The sequence below is a fragment of the Hemitrygon akajei genome, chromosome 17, assembly GCF_048418815.1.
Source record: "Hemitrygon akajei chromosome 17, sHemAka1.3, whole genome shotgun sequence".
Lineage (NCBI taxonomy): Eukaryota > Metazoa > Chordata > Chondrichthyes > Myliobatiformes > Dasyatidae > Hemitrygon > Hemitrygon akajei.
In genome coordinates, this window is record NC_133140.1 from 58,814,667 (window position 1) to 58,833,666 (window position 19,000).

The window sequence follows — 19,000 nt, forward strand, 5'->3', positions numbered from 1 at the left end:
TGCATTGTACTGCTGCCACAAAACAGTGAATTTCACAAAATGCTGTATCAGTGATAAAGAACCTGATTCTGACATTCTTCAGCACTGTCAAGATGATCTATGGTACAAACACCCAAGACCTCAAACAGGTGAGAGCCAAGAATAAAGGGGAATATTAAGTACAGTGATTCAATAAATCCCTGCTGGAAGGATTGCTTCAGGCTTCCTCATCCATGACTCTGTGCTTGATGTGAGTGGCCTTGACTCCGTTCCACAGCACTCTATTCAGCTCAGCCTTGCTTTTGCTCCAGATAAGTTGCAAAGTCTGTATCCCAACTAAAATATAGCAAAATCTTGTAACCAGATAATCCTCCCTCTGAAATTCTAAACTCAGTATGGGCTTCAGTTATGAATCTATAATTTAATACACCAGAGGATCTCAGGAAAACTGTGATAATGACTAGCTTTAAGAAAGAAGAAAAATCCAACTATATTGATTATGGAAGGGCTGCTCAGCTCTCTGGTGCAATGTAGCTTTGGTACGCTGATTATGATCTTCGCTGTCCCCCCAAACAAAGAGCAGCACAGTAGTGTAGTGGTTAATCTAACACTATTAATAAGACCATAAGATGTAGGAGCAGAATTAGGCCATTTGGCCCATTGAGTCTGTTCCAACATTTCATCATGGCTTATCCATTTACTACTCAAGCCCACTCTCCTGCCTTCTCCCTGTAATCTTTCACACCCTGACTAATCAAGAACGTATCAACCTCTATGTTAAATATACCCAATAACCTGGCCTTCACAACTGCCTATGGCAATGAATTCCACTCACCACCCTCTGACTAAAGACATTCCTCCTCATCCCCATTCTAAATGGATGCCCCTCTATTATGAGGTTGCACCCTCTGGTTCTAGGCTCCCTCACCATAGGAAACATCCTCTCCACATCCACTCTATCTAGACCTTTCGAACATTCAACAGGTTTCAATAAAATACCCCCTCATTCTTCTAAATTCCAGTGAGGAAAGGCCCAGAGCCATCAATTGCTCCTCACACGATAACCCTTTCATTCCCAGAATCATCCCCGTGAACTTCCTCTGAACCCCCTCCAATGTCAGCACATACTTTCCAAGGGGCCCAAAAGTGCTCCAAGTGAGGCCTCACCAGTTCCTTATAAAGTCTCAGCATTACATCTTTGCTTTTATATTTTAGTCCTCTTGAAATGAATGCTAACATCACATTTGCCTTCCTCAACACCGACTCAACCTGCAAATTAACCTTTAGGGAACCCTGCACAAGGACTCCTAAGTTCCTTAGATTTTTCAATTTTCTCTCCATTTTGAAAATAGTCTACACTTTTATTCCTTCTACCAAAGTGCATGACCATACACTTCCCAACACTGTATTCCATCTGCTACTTCTTTACCTATTCTCCTAATCTGTCTAAGTCCATCTGCAACCTCCCTGCTTCCTCAACTCCCTGCTACCTGGCCCTCCACCTATCTTCATATTGTCCACAAAGCCATCAATTCTTCCAAATCATTGACATACAGCATGAAAAGAAATGGTCCCAACACTGACTGCTGTGAAACTCCACTGGTCACTGGCAGCCAACTAAAAAAGGCCCCCTTCATTCCAGTTTTTGCCTCCTGGCAGTCAGCCAATCCTCTATCTCTGTTAGTATCTTTCCTGTTATACCATGGGTTCTTAACTTATTAATCAGCCACTTGTGCAGCACCTTGTCAAAGGCCTACTGAAAATCCAAGTACACAACACCAACAGGTTCTCCTTTGTCTATCCTGCTTGTCATTTCCATAAAGAATTCCAACAGATTTGTCAGACAAGATTTTCCCTTAAGGAGACCATTATGACTTTGGTCTGTTTCATCATCTGTCTCCAAGTACCCCAAGATCACATCCTTAACAATTGACTTGTGCATCTTCCCAAACACTGATGTCAGTCTAACTGGCCTATAATTTCCTTTCTTCTGTCTCCTTCCCTTCTTGAAGTGTAGAGTGACATATGCAATTTTCTAGTCCTCTGGAACCATTCCAGAATCTAGTGATTCTTGAAAGATCATTATTAGTACCCCTACAATCTCTTCAGCTACTCCTTTAGAACACTGCGGTGTAGTCCATCTGTTCCAGGTGACTTAACTACTTTCAGACCTTTCAGTTTTCTAGGCACGTTCTCCCTAGTAATAGCAAACTTTTCGTATCCCCTTTGTCCTCTTTATTGGCGAGCTTACCTTCATATTACACCCCCCCATTTTAAGTTTCTTAATCCTCCAACATCCCACTAATTTTTGCGCTATTGATTGCGCTCTCTTTTGCTTTAATGTTGGCTTTGACTTCCATTGTCAGTCACGGTTGATTCAAACAGCCTTTAGAATTATTGTTTGGGATGTATCTACCCTGCACCTTCCGAATTGCTGCTCTGACATCATCCCTGCTAGTGTTCCCTTCCAATCAGTTTGGCCAGCTCCTCTCTCATGCCTCTGTAATTCCCTTGACTCCACTGTTACATTGATACATCTAACTTAAACTTCTCCCTAAAATAAATTTCAAAATAAGTGTCTGTAAGGAGTTTGTTCTCCCTGTGACCATGTGGGTTTCCTCCAACATTCCAAAGACATATGGGTCAGTGGGGTAATAGGTCATATGGCTCGTTGGGCTGGAAGGGCTTGTTACCTGCTGTAACTCTAAATAAATAAATAAACATGCAGTGAGTGGCATGAACCACCTGGGCCAAGCCTTTTCCAACCTCGTTAACCTGTGTGTGACTCCGTCAACCAAGAGGGACTGTGCAGCACTCCTCAGATTTTAAATGTTCTTCATGTAACCATGCAAGCCATGTCCTAAACTACAGAGCCACAGCACAGACAGCCTCGGTGAGGAAGACTGTCAAAGGAAGATACATCATTCCCCTACACCGGTTTGTCAATCTTACTGACTGGTTTTGTTATTGGTAGATAATGGTTTATTATTAACATGTACCAACCCCAATAAAGTTACCTGGAATGGAGCTAATAAAAATTAATGTAAAACCATGGCATCTACACTCTGAACCAAGGTTACCCAAACCTCAGTAGCTGAGTTGCATTATGCAGATGACACTCACATTTGCACAGGCTAGGAAGCCAAACTTTGAGTCATCATAGACTTATTCGCAGTGACATTCATGCATCAAAAATGAATATGAGAAAAACACGAGAAGCTTGGAGAAGCAAGGGAACTTAGTCTTTTTATGTGGAAATCAATAGTTAATTCTGCTACTTACCTAATGTTATTATGTGCAACCTCTAGGCCTCTTTTTTCTACCTTTTTCTCCTGACTTCCCAGTGAAACATTTAGCTTACCAGGTACATATTGTTTATGCGATATTCATTATGGATAATTGTCACTTCAAGGTTGTTACCCCTTTAAGTGTTACTTGCATAACTTTTATGTGGGCTACAAAATTGTAGAAGTTTCCAGAGACAATCTGATAAATTCATTGAAATAAAAAGTAAAGGTTGTTGGAGCTCCTGAGTTTGTCAGTACTTCACACCATAGTTAAATAGAGAACCCAAATACCATGTACCTTACACGGACTTCCACAATATCCATCAGCAGCCTTATGGTGTGATATCATTTTCTATTAATAATCATTTCCTGTTTGTACTGATGTGCTCTAATGACTGCATCCCATGATTGTCTGTCACGCTTTGCATCTGAGAAAGACCAGTCACGGGTGCAAAGCTCCAAGCTAAGTCCTGCAGTCTGCTGAGATTAGTAGTGAACAAAGTTCAAAGTACAAGCAAAATTGTGCTGAATAGAGTGCTGTGGAATGGAGTCAAGGCCACTTGCATCAGGCACAGAGTCATGGATGAGGAACTCTGAAGCAATCCCTCCAGCAGGGATTCATTGTCTTCCTGGAGTCCATACACAGCCTTGAGATTCATCTTCACAAAACAAAGAAAGAAACACAAAAGAATCCTCAAAAAGGAACGACACCACAAAGACCATCAAACATCCAAGGTGTGAAAAAAAAGCAAACCGTGCAAACAATAAAAAAAGTGAAGAGATATTACACAGAACATGAACCACAAAGTCCACAAATGTCAGTCCACAGCCACAAAGCCAGCTCAGAGCTGCAGCCGGTCTAGGAGCTCGGTTCCAGAGTCAGTTCAGCACAGAGGTGAGTAAAGCCTCATGGTGTAATGAGCTGAACACCGGTTCAACCTTTGCCACTCACCTGGATGCCTTAATCTTTTTAATCTGGCTCGGTGCTTAGATCGGATAATCATTGGTTTGTTATTTGTTCCTGGGCCCGGGTCCTGCAGCCTCAATCCAGTCTTACGTCCACTATAACAACGGCTGCTGCGGCCATACCTGCATTCAGCCCCCAGGAGAGGTATCACCAGTCACTTGGCTAGTACAACTGTCAGATATAGACTGAGAGGTGGAGTAAGTGTTCCCCTGGGGCACACTGAAAGACATATAAATTTTTTGTCTCCGGTGACTTCGAGGCCTTCTCAATGGCATCAGCTTCTTCGGTGCTGCCTTTTTCAACTCCCTTCTCTGCTGTTGGTAAGGGAAGACTAAGATTTGTACCCAGTGACAATGGAGAAATAGCATATATTTCCAAATCAGTATGGTCCGAAGAATTGTTGTGAATCTACTGTCTCTGTCTTCAGTTTAACCACCTCTCCATGTCATGCTATGCAATACCATTGATCTAAGAGGAGGGTAGATGATTTAACTCATGGGACACAGAGCTGCAGGGGAACATATTTCCCCTCTGCTCCAGCATGGAAGGAACAGCTAATTTGCTTTTACTCTTCTCAACCATATGCTGTCTGATAGTTGCAGAATATATGATGCTAAATCTGTAAGCAGGTGATCTCTGAAATATTAACCATTCTGTGGAACCAGTCAAGAGAAAAATGAAGTTAAACGGTTGACTGTTACTGAAAATGCGTAAAATTGGACTCAGATATGACTGTACAGGTACTCCTAGAGCATGCAATGTCATTTTCCATAAAGAATATTTTCATTTTACCTATATTTCCTCTTTCTCTACTTAGAAGAGGCAGATATTCTATTCCCTGCTAATCAATATAATCCAGTTAGCAATGTGTAGTTAAAAGTGTTGTTTATATTCACAAACATTAAACTGTCAGCTTGGATCTGCTCCAATTTGCCTACTGGAATGGCAGGTCCACAGCAGATACCGTCTCATTGGCTCTTCACCCAACCCTGGAACATTTGCACTGCAAAGATGCATGTATCAGGATGCTCTTTATCGATTACGGCTCAGCATTTAATACCATCAACTCCTCAAAACTAACCAATAAACTCCAAGACCTCGGCCTTCTTTACCTCCTTGTGCAATTGGATCCTGGATTTCCTCACTGGTAGACCCCAGTCAGTTCAGACTGGCAAAAACATTTCCTCCACAATCTCCATCAGCACAGATGCAGCACAGGGAAGTGCTTAGCTCCCCTGCTCTACTCACTTTACACCTATGATTGTGGGCTAAGTACAGCTCTAACATCATTCAAGTTTGTTGATGACACCACTGTTGTGGGCCATATCAAAGGTGGTGATGAATCAACATATAGGAAGGAGATTGAAAATTTGCCTGAGTGGTGTCATAAGGACAACCTCTCACTCAATGTCTGTAAGACCAAGGAACTGATTGTAGACGTCGGGAAAGGAAACCAGACGTTCACAAGCCAATCCTCCTTGGAGGATCAAAAGTGGAGAAAGTCAGTAACTTTAAATTCCTGGGTGTCACTATCTCAGAGGACCTGTCCTGGACCCATCATATGAATATAATTGCAAAGAAAGCACAACAGTGCGTCTACTTCCTCAGGAGTCTGCAGAGATTCAGCATGTCATCAAAAACCTTGGCAAACTTCTTTAGGTGGGTGGTGGAAAGCGTATTGACCGGTTGCATTATGACCTGGTATGGGAATACCAATGCCTTTGAACAGAAAAGCTTACAAAAGGTAGTGGCTTTGGCCCAGTACATCATGGTTAAAGCTCTCCCATCCATTCAGCATATCTACATGAAACGTTGCTATGTTCTTTTCTCACTGCTGGCACCAGGTAGAAGGTACAAGTGCCTCAGGACTCGCACTATCAGTTTCAAGAACAATTACTACCCTTCAATCATCAGGGTCTTGAGCAAAAGAGAATGAGGACACTTATCTTGCGTTATTCCCACAGCAAATGATCTCACTTTAAGGACTCATTATTTTGTTACTTCATGTCTTCTATGCTCTACTGGATCCTTCATTGATCCCATTTATGGTTACTTTTCTATCGATTTGCTGAGTACACCCACAGGAAAAAGAATCTCAGGGTTGAATGTCTTGATATGTATGTACTCTGATAATAAAATTTACTTTGAAGTCACAAATAATTGTTATTTTTTCAGCATGATGATGATGTGAGCTGTTTTTTTGACAAGGATGACAAACTTGTCTGAGGTTGTGTTCCATTTTGACCTGAGCACAATAACCTAGTTTGGCATGCTTCTACAATACAGCTGATGGTATCACATTTTTAAAGTTTACTCAGATGGACATAGAAAATCGCGGCGTGATTTTGAAACAGAGCAGGACCATTATTTTCCTACCCAAAACTTCTCTATTACTGACATCAAGCCTTTATCCCAAAGCTGTCTGTGGGACGCTGAGAGACCATTAACCGGGTCTTTATAGGCCGTGAAACAATTTAATAAGTGCCGACCGGCTCCCATGAAAACGGCGGAGAAGGCAACCCCGCTTTCACCGCCTGGAATTGTTTGCAAGTTGCTCCAGCAAATGGGTTTATTCTCGCGGTGCTCTGATTCGACTTGTTTCTTTCCCCATGGATTGGGGGGGAGGCGGGTGATGCTCCAGCCTGTCCGAGATAACTTTTGCGCTGGCAGGTTCCCTACAAAGAAACATTCCGACCGTTTCCCGAAGCCGTCGTCCCACTGCCCCGCAAAGGTATGGCGGACGTAGTCTCGCGGTGTTTAGTGCGCCGGGCTCTCGCGATGTCTCCATGGCGCTGTTGGTAAACAGAAGGCTCGGAGGAACCCGGAGTGAACACCGCCGGCAGCATGGTGAGTGGCAGCTGTTGTTGAGGGAGAGTGGTTTGTGCCTACCGAGAGGGAAGGAGATGGACTTACACCCACTCCGCCCCCCGAAGGCACTGATTCCTGGCTGGGTTTCCCTGCTGGCCGCTCTGAAGTCCCGTGTTCGACTATTAAGAAAGTGCGGGCCGTTCCACAGAGGACACATCATTTAGTCCGTTTGGGCCAATTTGTGCCTTCACCTGGTTACCACGCATACACCCCTTCCAGCAAACGTTTCCTGCTTCCCTTTGCTCCAGTCATCAGGGCAAGGGTCCTGCGCTAGCTCTTACCTCAACATGAAACAGGGACATAATCTTTGTTTAGTATTTTATCCACTACTACCGCATCATTCCGTCTGTTCAACCTATAAGATAGATAGATAGATACTTTATTCATCCCCATGGGGAAATTCAACATTTTTTCCAATGTCCCATACACTTATTGTAGCAAAACTAATTACATACAATACTTAACTCAGTAAAAATATGATATGCATCTAAAATCACCCTCTCAAAAAGCATTAATAATAGCTTTTAAAAAGTTCTTAAGTAGTTTACTTAAATACATTGAGTCCTAACCCCGGCACTTTAACCTATCTTACTCCTGGTGGTTGAATTGTAAAGCCGAATGGCATTGGGGAGTATTGATCTCTTCATCCTGTCTGAGGAGCATTGCATCGATAGCAACCTGTCGCTGAAACTGCTTCTCTGTCTCTGGATGGTGCTATGTAGAGGATGTTCAGGGTTTTCCATAATTGACCGTAGCCTACTCAGCGCCCTTCGCTCTACTACCGATGTTATACTCTCCAGTACTTTGCCCACGACAGAGCCCGCCTTCCTTACCAGCTTATTAAGACGTGAGGCGTCCCTCTTCTTAATGCTGCCTCCCCAACACGCCACCACAAAGAAGAGGGCGCTCTCCACAACTGACCTATAGAACATCTTCAGCATCTCACTACAAACATTAAATAATCTGAAAAATGCTGTTAAAGATAGATGTCCAAACAAAAAAGAAATTGAAAGCGAATACAGGTGCTCAATTTATGAAAGATTTGCAAACTTGGAAAAAGTTTTGTTAAAAAATCATAAATCATAATGCCATTAGTTTCAATGTAAAATTTTGGTTGCATTCCAGAGCACGAAGATTTCAGAGGAAATGCTGCCTAATACATCATTATTGAAAATAATAAAATACAATTTGATTATCAACTAAGTTTTAAAATTAAGATAAAAATACATAATATACCCCAGATGACATGAGGATGTTTGGTCTTGTGGGAGAATTTGGAACAGGGGAGAAGGAGATTACTGTCTCTTTAAGGCAGAGATGAGGTGAATTTTTATATTCTCTTAGAGTATCAACAGTCTTTGGAACTGTTTTTCTGAAAGACCAGAATGTTCTTTGAACATTCTGATATATTTGATATATATATTTTAACATATATTTGATAATCAAGGAGGTGAAAGGTTATTGCAATGATACAAGTCGTGGTCTCCTAATTCATATTCTTGTATGTCAGTGGTTATAGTGCTTTACGTTGAGTTGTCAGTGCAGGAGATGAGAGGCAGAGTTGTCACCGGCATTTGGATGATGTCAATGACTTTGATGGAGTCTGTGAATTTGATGGCAACCATCATTCCTGTGACTATTTCTGGCTAGCTGATGAATAATGACTATAATAGATGCCAGTGGAAATCCGGATAACTTTCTCTTTCATCTTACAAAGCTTACAGCAAAACACAGCACTTTCTATCATGTAACCACATTTATTATTTCAGATCATCGTCTTTGAGAATGATACTTCTTAGAATGGGAACTAACCTCTCTGAAAGTCTTTTGATCATGAGATGTGTTGGTGATGATACTGCTATATTGTTGACTTCTAGTTTCTCCTGTAACCTCTGTTGCTCTTCATTTGTAATCTCTCTTTTGCCTTATAATTTTAATAACTGTTCCACATTATTCTGGTCTACTGAATCAAACCCAGCTTCATTCACAATGTGTTTTCAAAGAGTTTTCAGATTTGTGAATCCATGGGAGTTGTTCACCCAATCAAGGCATAACATCCTCCGTACAACTTTCATTGTTGCAAGAATTACATCAAGCCAAGAGGCACGATGCTTGTCTTGATATCGTACCTCTGAAAGAGAAAACACATCTTCAATATTAAAGTGAATAATGTCAGTTTGACTGGATAATTTCAGTATACTTAGTTGCTTATATCGAAACAAATGTAATAATAATGAAAATTATCCATTAAACAGGCACCAAAAAAGAAAAAGGGGAAAGCTGGCAAGAAAGCAAAAACAGCAGCTGTGATCGATGGCATTTCCACAGAGGATATGTCTAAGGAGCAGGTAACATTCTTATGTTATATAAAATGAAGCTTTGCATGAACCTTATTCAGTGCACCCCAGCTTGCACATTTAGTTGTTTAAAAAAAACAACTTTGGTTGTTTGAGTCCACTCTGGGAAGGTGGTTTTATATTTGTAGGAAGGCAATTCAGAAAAGATCAAGAGGGCTAACGGGGGGGGGGGGGGGGAACACTAATTTATCATCCCTTTCCTAAGAGTTAGTAGAAGAATTTTCAAAAAGAAATTGGATAAATAATTGGAAAGGAATAATTTACAGCACCATGAAAAAAAAAACATGGGAGTGGCACTAATTTCTAGGACAAGGTTTATGAATGATGGGCAGAGTTGCCACAGTGATTTGTTTTAATAACTTATAGTTCAAGATTTTCAATAGGTTAAAATAATTATTTTCTAACTGTTCATAGTTGGAAGAACATATTGTTCGGCTACGTGAAGAGCTTGACAGGGAACGAGAAGAACGGAATTACTTTCAGCTTGAACGTGATAAAATCCATACATTTTGGGAGATCACAAAACGGCAGCTGGAGGAGAAGAAGTCAGAATTAAGAAACAAAGACCGAGAAATAGAGGATGCAGAGGAACGGCATCAGGTGGAAATTAAGGTAATGCTGTAATTCGACAAGATCACTGGGAAATTAACATGGAGGGATGTATGCTTCCCTAGACTTATTTTGGTATTTAATATCAGCAATTTGTATCTGACTTTGTTCTTGGGTATCCATAAGACATAGAAGAAGAATTAGACCATTTGGCCCAACAAGTCTGCTCTGTTATTCAATCATTCATTTTCCTCCCCCTCAACTCCGTTTCCCAGCTTTCTCCCTGTAACTTTTGATACCATGTCCAATCAAGAACCTGTAAAATCTCTGCCTTAAGTACACCCAACAATCTGGCCTCCATAGCTGCACGTGGTAACAAATTCCACAAATTCACCACCCTTTGGCTAAAGAAATTTGTCTGCATCTCTGTTTTGAAAGGGTGCCCCTCTATCCTGAGGCTTTGCCCTCTTGTCCCAGACTCTCCCAACATGGGAAACATCCTTTCCACATCTACTCTGTATAGGCCTTTCAACATTTGAAAGATTTCAATGAGATCCCCCCTCATCCTTCTGAATTCCAGCAAATACAGACCCTGAGCCATCAAACGTTCCTCGTATGATAACCTTTTCATTCCCAGAACCTCCTTTGGACCCTCCAATGCCAGCACATGTTTTCTAAGATGAGGGGCCCAAAACTGTTCAAGGTGAGGACTCAGCAGTGCCTTATAAAGCCTCAGCATCACATCCTGCTCTTGTATTCTAGACCCCTTGAAATGAATGCTAACAAAAATCCCTGACCAACAAAAATGTAAATATCTCAGGTTTTTGAATAATCCAATTCAGCAGGTTTCTAAGATTTCAATTCAGCAGATTTCTATCGTCTTTTGGGGAAACATTTAGTTGTTTTTTCCACAACTAAATGTGAAGAAGTTAACAATTTTTCAATGTTGAAGTTCCCATTGAAACTTACCAGATACTTAAAGTCTTGGATAGAGTGGATGTGGAGAGAGGATGTTTCCATAAGTAGGAGAGTCTAGGATCTTGGGGCACAGCTCAGTTTTAAAATGACATCCCCTTTGAAATTGAGATGATGGGGAATTTCTTCAGCGAGAGGGTGGTGAAACTATGGAATTCGTTGCCACAGAGTTCCCTGGAAGCCAGGTCATTAGGTGTATTTAAGGCAGAGGTTCTTGATCGAAAAGGAGATTAATAGTCACGAGTAGAAGGTGAGCGAATGGTGGTTAAAAGTCAGCCATGATCAAATGGGAGAGCAGGCTTGATTGGCCAAAAGGCCTAAATCTGCTCTTTTACCTTCCAGTCTTATGGTCTAAGTGTTGGCTTTTAATTGGCATAACTCTGATTTTCAAAATACTGGATTCCTCCAGCAAGAAAAGTAGTTTCTCTGCATTTGCTCTGTTGCAAAATCTTTTCATTTAACATATTGTTTGCAGACTACTTTGGTCCCCTTCTAAGGACAATATACCTGTTTGAAATTCAGTGTCCGGTACTGCAAAGCAGAATTTCAAGTAGGTTGTGTACAATATCTTACTATTAAACTCCAGCTCTCAGGAGTTAATATTTCATTTTCTATTTTTAGTGATTACATAGGCATGTAAGTATCTTTACTTCCCTACAGATCAGAATTCTTTATTACTTGCTTCATTTTTCGGTATCAATAACGTTTAAGGTGAAAAGCTGAGATGTCAATACACGTTCTTGGAGAAGACCACTTGCCATATATCAGCAATTGAAGAAAGTTTCTTTTATTGCTGTTACCTATATCCTACTGCCCAGCTAATATTAGATTTATGCCATATGCACCACTTTAAAAGGCATATCCTTGCCTGTAAAGACTTTGCAAAGTGTGATTGTATGAGACTAAAGTGGAGCAAGTTGGCCTCAACACTAAGCGGTATGCATGGTGTAAATTTAATACTGTGGTAACACCATCCCTATTGTAAAGTATGGCAGATGTAGCATTACTCTGTGGGGATACTTTTCAGCAGCAAGGACTGAAAATCTGGTCAGGACTGATGGGAAGATGAAAGTTACTAAATACAGAGAGATCCTGGATAAAAACCTCCTGCCTCTACCAGAAAGCTTAAACGTGGAAGTAAGTTTGTCTTTCAGCAGGACGATGACCTAAAGCACAATACCAGAGGGGCTTCAAATGAAGAAAATCGATGTCCGTGAGTGGCCCAGTCAGAGTCCTGATTTTAACTCAATCAGACATCTGTGGCAAGATCTCAAGTTTGCAGTCCATCACCATTCTCCAACTAACCTGGCACAGCTTGAGCATTTTTGCAAGGTGGAATGGGCAAATCTTGCTCCATCACATAGTGCAAAGCTAATAGAGATTTATCCAAAGACTGCAGGCTGTAGTCGCAGTGAGAGGTGGTTCAACTAAGTACTGAGCAAAGGGATGAATACTTCTGGACTGCTGACATTTCTGAGTTTTAATTTTTAATTTTTCATCCTTTACAATTTTTCCCTGTTCTTTTCGGCTCTACTGTGAAAAAAGGAGCATGTGATTCATATATAAAAATTATCAATTAAATTGATCAAAATCTCTGGTTGTAATACTCATTTTTGTGAACAAAGGGTTGGGGGCGGAATGCTTTTACAAAGCATTGTATTGTCTTAACTTTTTCTGTGGTGTCTTAATGATATTCAGTACTGTATCCAATTATAAATGTTCATTTTTTTACTATACAATGTAACCATGCCTATGTTAATCTTTAATGAACCCATATTTCCTTTTATCACTCTTAAATGTTTATAAAAATATTTAATAAGTCCTTGAATTCATTTTTAAAATTCCTTTCTGAATCTTTTATTACTTTTTGGTATTAGTTTCTTATTTTTGTTGGGCTCGTTTTGCTGGATTTAATCTTTCCCTGGATCAATATAAGACATAAGCCTTGGTTATTATGGCCATAGGTTCCTTAACACTGATAATTGCTATCCAGATGTGGAAGTCCTGATGTTTGCCATCTGGCTTCCCAGATGATGGTTCCTGCTCTCCTTTTCAACATACCTTTGCTTCGGTTGCTGTGCTTCCTTCAAACTCACTGCAGCACCAGTTCCTACATTTCCTATGGACACTCTCGAATTTTGGTCCCTATGCTCTCTTCCAACTGAATGGAGCTGCAGTTTGTGCTCCCTTCTGACTTATTTTTGATCATGGGGACTTCAACATACAGGTATATTGGGAAAATTAGGTTGATACTGGATCCCAAAAGAAGGAATTTGTAGAAAGCTCATGCAATTGCTTTTTAGAGCAGCTTGTAGTTGAGCTCAGATGGAAAACAGCAATTCTGGATTTGGTGTTGTACAATGAACCAGATTTGTTTAGGGGGCTTAAGATAGAGGAATGCTTAAGGGTCAGTGATTATAATATCATTGAATTCACCTTGCAGTATAAGAGGGAAAAGCTAAAGTATCAGTGTTACAGTAGAGTAAAGGGAATTACAGAGGCATGGGAGAGGAGCTGGACAAAGTTAATTACAAGGTGACTCTACCAGAGATGACAGTAGTAGTAGTAGTAGTAGTAGGCCTCTGTTAGTCTCAGTAGACCATGGATTTGTGCCTTGGAAAGTTTCCAGGGCACAAGCCTGGGCAAGGTTTTTTATGGGAGACTGGCAGTTGCCCAAGCTGCAAGTCTCCTCTCTCCACGCCACCGATGTTGTCCAAGGGAAGGGCATTAGGACCCATACAGCTTGGTATTAGTGTTGTCGCAGAGCAATGTGTGGTTAAGTGCCTTGCTCAAGGTCACACACGCAGACTCGGCCAAGGCTCAAACTAGTGACCTTCAGATCACTAGACGAATGCCTTAACCACTTGGCCACGCGCTAAAGAGATGACAGTAGAGCAGCAATGCCAGAAGTTTCTAGGAGTAATTCAGAAGATGTAGGATTATTTTATCCCAAAGAAGAATTCTAAAGGGAGGGTGTGGCAAGTGTGGCTGACAACAGAAGTGAAAGACACCGTAAAAGTGAAAGCAAGGGCATGCAATATTGCAAAAATTAGCAGGAAGCTAGAAGATTGGGTAGTTTTTATAAACCAATATAAGGCAACTGGAAAAAAAGCAGTAACAGGAGAAAAGATGAAATGTAAAGGTAAGCTAGCCAATAATATAAAAGAGGATAGATACCAAAAGTTTTTTTCAGATATTTAAAATGTAAAAAAAAGGCAATAGTGGACATTGGATTGCTGGAGAAGTAGTAGTAGGAGATAAAGGAATGGCAGATGAATTGAGTACGTATATATTTTGCATCAGTCTTCACAATGAAAGATGCCGCAAAGTGCCAGAAATTACTAGGGAGAAGGTGCTTGGAAAGCTGAAAGTGGATTGGTCACCAGTGATATGTACCTGCATCATTGGATGTTCAGCTCCCAGTCATGATCTTCTTTCAGTCACAATTCTGTGATGCCCACAACATTGTATTTGCCAATTTCTAACTGTGCTTTAAGCTCATCGACCTTGTTTCCTATACTATGTGCATTGAAATATAATACCTTTAGTCCTGCCCACCTTTGAGCACATCTACAAGAAGCAGAGTAACAGGAAAGTAGCACCCATCATCAAGCCCTCCACCATCCAGGTTTTGCTCTCTTCTCGCTGCTGCCGTTAGGAAGAATGTACAGCATGTTCAGGAACAGTTAGTACCCCTCAACCATCAGGCTCCTGAACCAGAGGGGATAACTTCACTCACCTCCACACTGATCCCTCAACATATAGACTCACTTTCAAGGATTATTCAACTCGTGTTCTCGACATTTACTGCTTACTTACTTATTATTATTATTTTGTTTATTTTTCTTTTTATACTTGCATAGTTTGCTGTTCCTTGCACATTGGTGGTTTGTCCATCTTGGTTGAGAGCAGTTTTTCATTGATTCTATTACGTTTCTTTGTACTTACTATGAATGCCTGCAAGAAAATGAATCTCAGGGTAGTATATGCTGACATATATGTACTTTGATAATCAACTTACCTTAAACTTTGAACTTTGTATTCACCACCCCTCTTAAATTTATCTCCATGTTGCCAAAAGTTAAGTTCTTAACCCTTTTTAAACTTTCTTATATTTTGTTCTGGACACCTCAGTAACCTTTAATAATAATGTAAGTAAAGTGTAATGGGAGAATTTTCAAATTATGGAGAACTCAATTTATTAAAAGCAAGTAGTTTATTTGAAATTTCTAAATTTTACAATTCCTATTTCACATGTAAAAAAAATCCAAGACTAGCTACTATTGCTGTTTATTTTTTACTTATGCTCCAGGAAATTTAACACTGTTGGATAAATAACCACTACAAATATAGGGGTTCATAATTCCTTAAAACTTCTTGTACATAGGGTTTTTAATTGCAAAATTAATTTGATTACTTTGGTTTACGTTCTTTTAATAGGTCTACAAGCAAAAAGTCAAACATCTGTTATATGAACACCAGAATAATCTTGCTGAGTTGAAGATAGAAAATACAGTGGCCCTGAAACTGGATCAAAAAGAGCATCATGATCAGGAACGTCATTTAGTAAATGATATGAGAAATCTAAAGCTAGAACTGAGGGAACAGGAACTCTCTAATGAAAACATGGTGAAAATCTTGAAGCTGGTACGTTTTTGCAGAATCATGGTTAAGTCCTTTTAATGTGTTTACTGCAAACTCAACTGTAAATTTATAGGTGTTGTAATGATTAGCTAGATTTCAGATCGGCATTTAGAAGTATGTAATATCCTAAAAAATGCAAAGCAGTTGATAGATGATAAATATTTAGGCTGAGTTGAGAATGGGAGCAAGGTGGTGGTCTTGGTGAAAGATGTTTGAAAATTGTGTTCCGGAATGAAAAAATATTGGGGTCAATATCTTTCTGCATCACTTTGAGTCTAAAATGTTCTCCAAGATGTCTAAGTTGGGGAATATAAAATTTTGAAAAGTATTGAGAGGAGAGGTTAGAATTAGCTAAGACCCTTTTTATGAACAGATAATTTGATAAGTGCAAACCCAGAGCATATTTAAGGATATCTAAAGCAAATGTGGTTCAATAAGTATTGATAAAAACCTTGAATACGTTGCCAGATATCTTGAATTATTTGAATACTAGCACAAACATTGAATGCATTATTAGAATACTAATGTTTCTGGTGAAGTTATTGGGGAAAAAAATCAAAAGACAGGATTAATCTACGCTTGGAAGCACAGTGTCAATTAAAGTGAATGGTTTTGCTAGAGCCAAATTCTGCCTGCCAATGTGATTGAACCTTTTTGAGATCACAAAATGTATTGATTAAGGCTGTATAGTTATATGGCTGTACAGCGCATTGGACAGAGATATCTAAGACTAGAGGGTAAAGGCTTAGGGTAAGGGATAAGAGATTTAAAGCAGATTCAAAGAAGAAAATGTTCACCTAGAGGGTAATTGGAAATTGAAATGCTCTCCCCAAGTGGTCGGCAAATCCAGGTACTCTCACAACATTTTAGAAGAATCTAGGCCAGCAAGTGAGTCACCAAGACATAGAAGGCAAATGCTAGCAAAATTCTAGAAAATTCTGGAATTCTGAGGTAAGGACAGAAATGCTAGAAGTCTATCAGTAAAAGTTCATCCTTCACTATTGCTGTAATACATTTGTGCTGAAAATTTGCTTCATGTTCACCAACAGAAAAATGATGAAGAAATTACAAGATTGTGGAGTGACTTTGAGAAACAAATAGAAGGTTGGTATGGTTTATCTATTGGTAGATTTTAAAATGAAACCTATATTAATCACATTAAAAATTCAGATCTTTGTAAAATGTAGAAGGCATTGAGTTCTAACTTGTCAATAAAAGTGAAGGACTTATGATTACTCAATTTAACTAACTAGCAAAAAAGCAGGGGAGAAAAATAGGCAGCAGCCAAGATAACTTTTTAAAATAATACTAGTATAATGCATACCATGAAATAAGATACAGAGCTGCATTTGTGAGACCTTCTCTCTAGTGAAAATGGATGGTAGCATTTCAAAAATTTTGGAGTCTGACGTGTGGCTGCATCCCTGCTGATCGTGTGGTTGTTGCTGGTTTACTTAAAGCTTAATATGGTTTCAGAAGCACCATCAAAAGCAGGTTAGTTGCAGTTTAATATGAAAATTAGAATCTAATGACGAGCAAAAGGCTGTAGTTGCTGTTTTAGTAATTGTTTGGACAAAAAAATGTAGCATTCATTATCTGTGAAGTTTCGACTGGTGGTCCAGTTGGAGAGCAGTCCAGAATAGATGCCCTTACATTTTCCAATGTTGAATTTATTTTGACACTATTTGATCCATGCACTTAATCAATTCATGTCACCTTCCTGTTCTCATCCCCTAAATGATCAACTTCTGGATGTTTTTATACTTCATTTCTAAGTCATTAACACACAGGAGAGGATTAAACAATGGTTGCCCCTGTACAGATTCCTGGAAAACACAAATTGCCAATCATAGTTGTTTGCCTTTATTTCAATTTCTTGTCTTATACTTTCTAGCCAGTTTCTGATTTGCAGTTATTCGTACTTATATTTTGTTATTAATTGCATGCAATATTACTAATCTATTTGAATGCCTATGTAAATAAAATCCATAGTTTACCACAGCAGTGATCTCAAAAAAAATTTAAAGTGGCGAAGGTCAAATATTAGATTTTCTTTCCCCCTTTGGAGTCAGTCTGGATGTTTTAATGATGATGTTACTTGGTTCAGCATCTGCTTCCTGCTTTTGGTTAGGCACATACAGTATATGCTGAATATAAATAACATGGAACTTTGACCTGGATTGTGTAGTTGTAATGATAGCAAAAATAGCATTCAGTGCATCTTTTGAGATTGAGAGATGTTCATGAGTTCTTTAGAAAACTAAGTGTAATCACTGGAAATTCAAAATTCTCCATTGTTGTCAAGGAAAGTCTGGAAATAGAGAAAATGGATAATTGCTAATTACCCTTACTGCAGAAATCCCTAAAACTTAACACTTTGTTGCACTAGGTGGAGGTAAATTCTCAATAGCATTCTAGATCATTAATTCAATGTCATTAAATTAATGTGGTTTGTAGTTAGGAGAAATATTTCATATTAGATAGATTTTAGAGTGACATTTAAAAATATTTCATTAGTCTGATATTTAAGCTTCAGTCTTTCTCATTCTGTAAAATGTTCTAAATGCTTTACTTCCTGCTTTGCAATCTGTGAATATTCCTTTTTGTGAATGGCTATACAGTGAACCTTATGTCATTTCTGTTTCTGAATTCTAGCAATCTCTTTCAGCTGCTGTCTGACAGTAACCATTGTCAGAGAAATGCAACAGAACTCGAGAGCTTTGTGGGCAGATTCCTTTGACAACAGTGGCAGGAATTACTGCTTTGTCAGTAACTGCAGAATCTAAATATGAACGCGAAAGTTCTTCTAGTTAAAGAAACCAGACTTTTTAAAAAAATTATACATATGATTTCCAGATCAAGTGTTATCACTATACTTTGCTGGATTCTACTGCTCTTTAAATAGAGTACATAAAAAGTAAACCATGATATGAATATTTGTCATTTGAGTACATTTTAGATACAGCTTTTGGAACTTTTAAGACATACACTTTAAAGGATCACATCTTGCTGTTAGAAATATGGTAAGGCAGGCTTCATACTGTCAGTAACTTTGGATATATGATCATGCTTCATATTCTAAAAATAGGATGATTATGAGGTTAGTCTGTGATTGTGGAGCCACCTGCCCAATGAAAAGATGAGCAATCAAACTTGTAACTTGCCTCTGATAGGAATTGAGTCTCTTCAGAGGTTTATAAGGAAAATCATTGCTGTTATTGCAACTAAATTGATTACAGGTTTCCCCTGCTATTGGAAGGTAGAGCGTTCCTATGAAACCGTTTGTAAGCCCAAATGTCATAAAGCGAAGAAGCAATTACCATTAATTTATATGGGAAAATTTTTTGAGTTTTTCCAGACCAAAAAAATAACCT

At 39.3% G+C, this 19,000-nt stretch overlaps 1 protein-coding gene across 2 annotated transcripts in view; it reads left to right on the top strand.

Annotated features, from left to right (window-relative positions):
* The window catches only part of gas8 (growth arrest-specific 8), a 51,435-nt gene that overhangs the window by 14,992 nt on the left and 17,443 nt on the right, over positions 1-19,000 (top strand). Inside the window, exons 1-5 of one of the 2 annotated variants that reach the window (XM_073070232.1) lie at positions 6,955-7,080; positions 9,357-9,449; positions 9,873-10,070; positions 15,423-15,629; positions 16,676-16,730. In XM_073070232.1, coding sequence (XP_072926333.1) covers positions 7,078-7,080; positions 9,357-9,449; positions 9,873-10,070; positions 15,423-15,629; positions 16,676-16,730 — 556 coding nt within the window. In that variant the 5' untranslated portion in view covers positions 6,955-7,077. Of the gene's footprint in view, positions 1-6,954; positions 7,081-9,356; positions 9,450-9,872; positions 10,071-15,422; positions 15,630-16,675; positions 16,731-19,000 lie in introns of those variants that run through there. The other variant, XM_073070233.1, reaches the window with a different exon arrangement.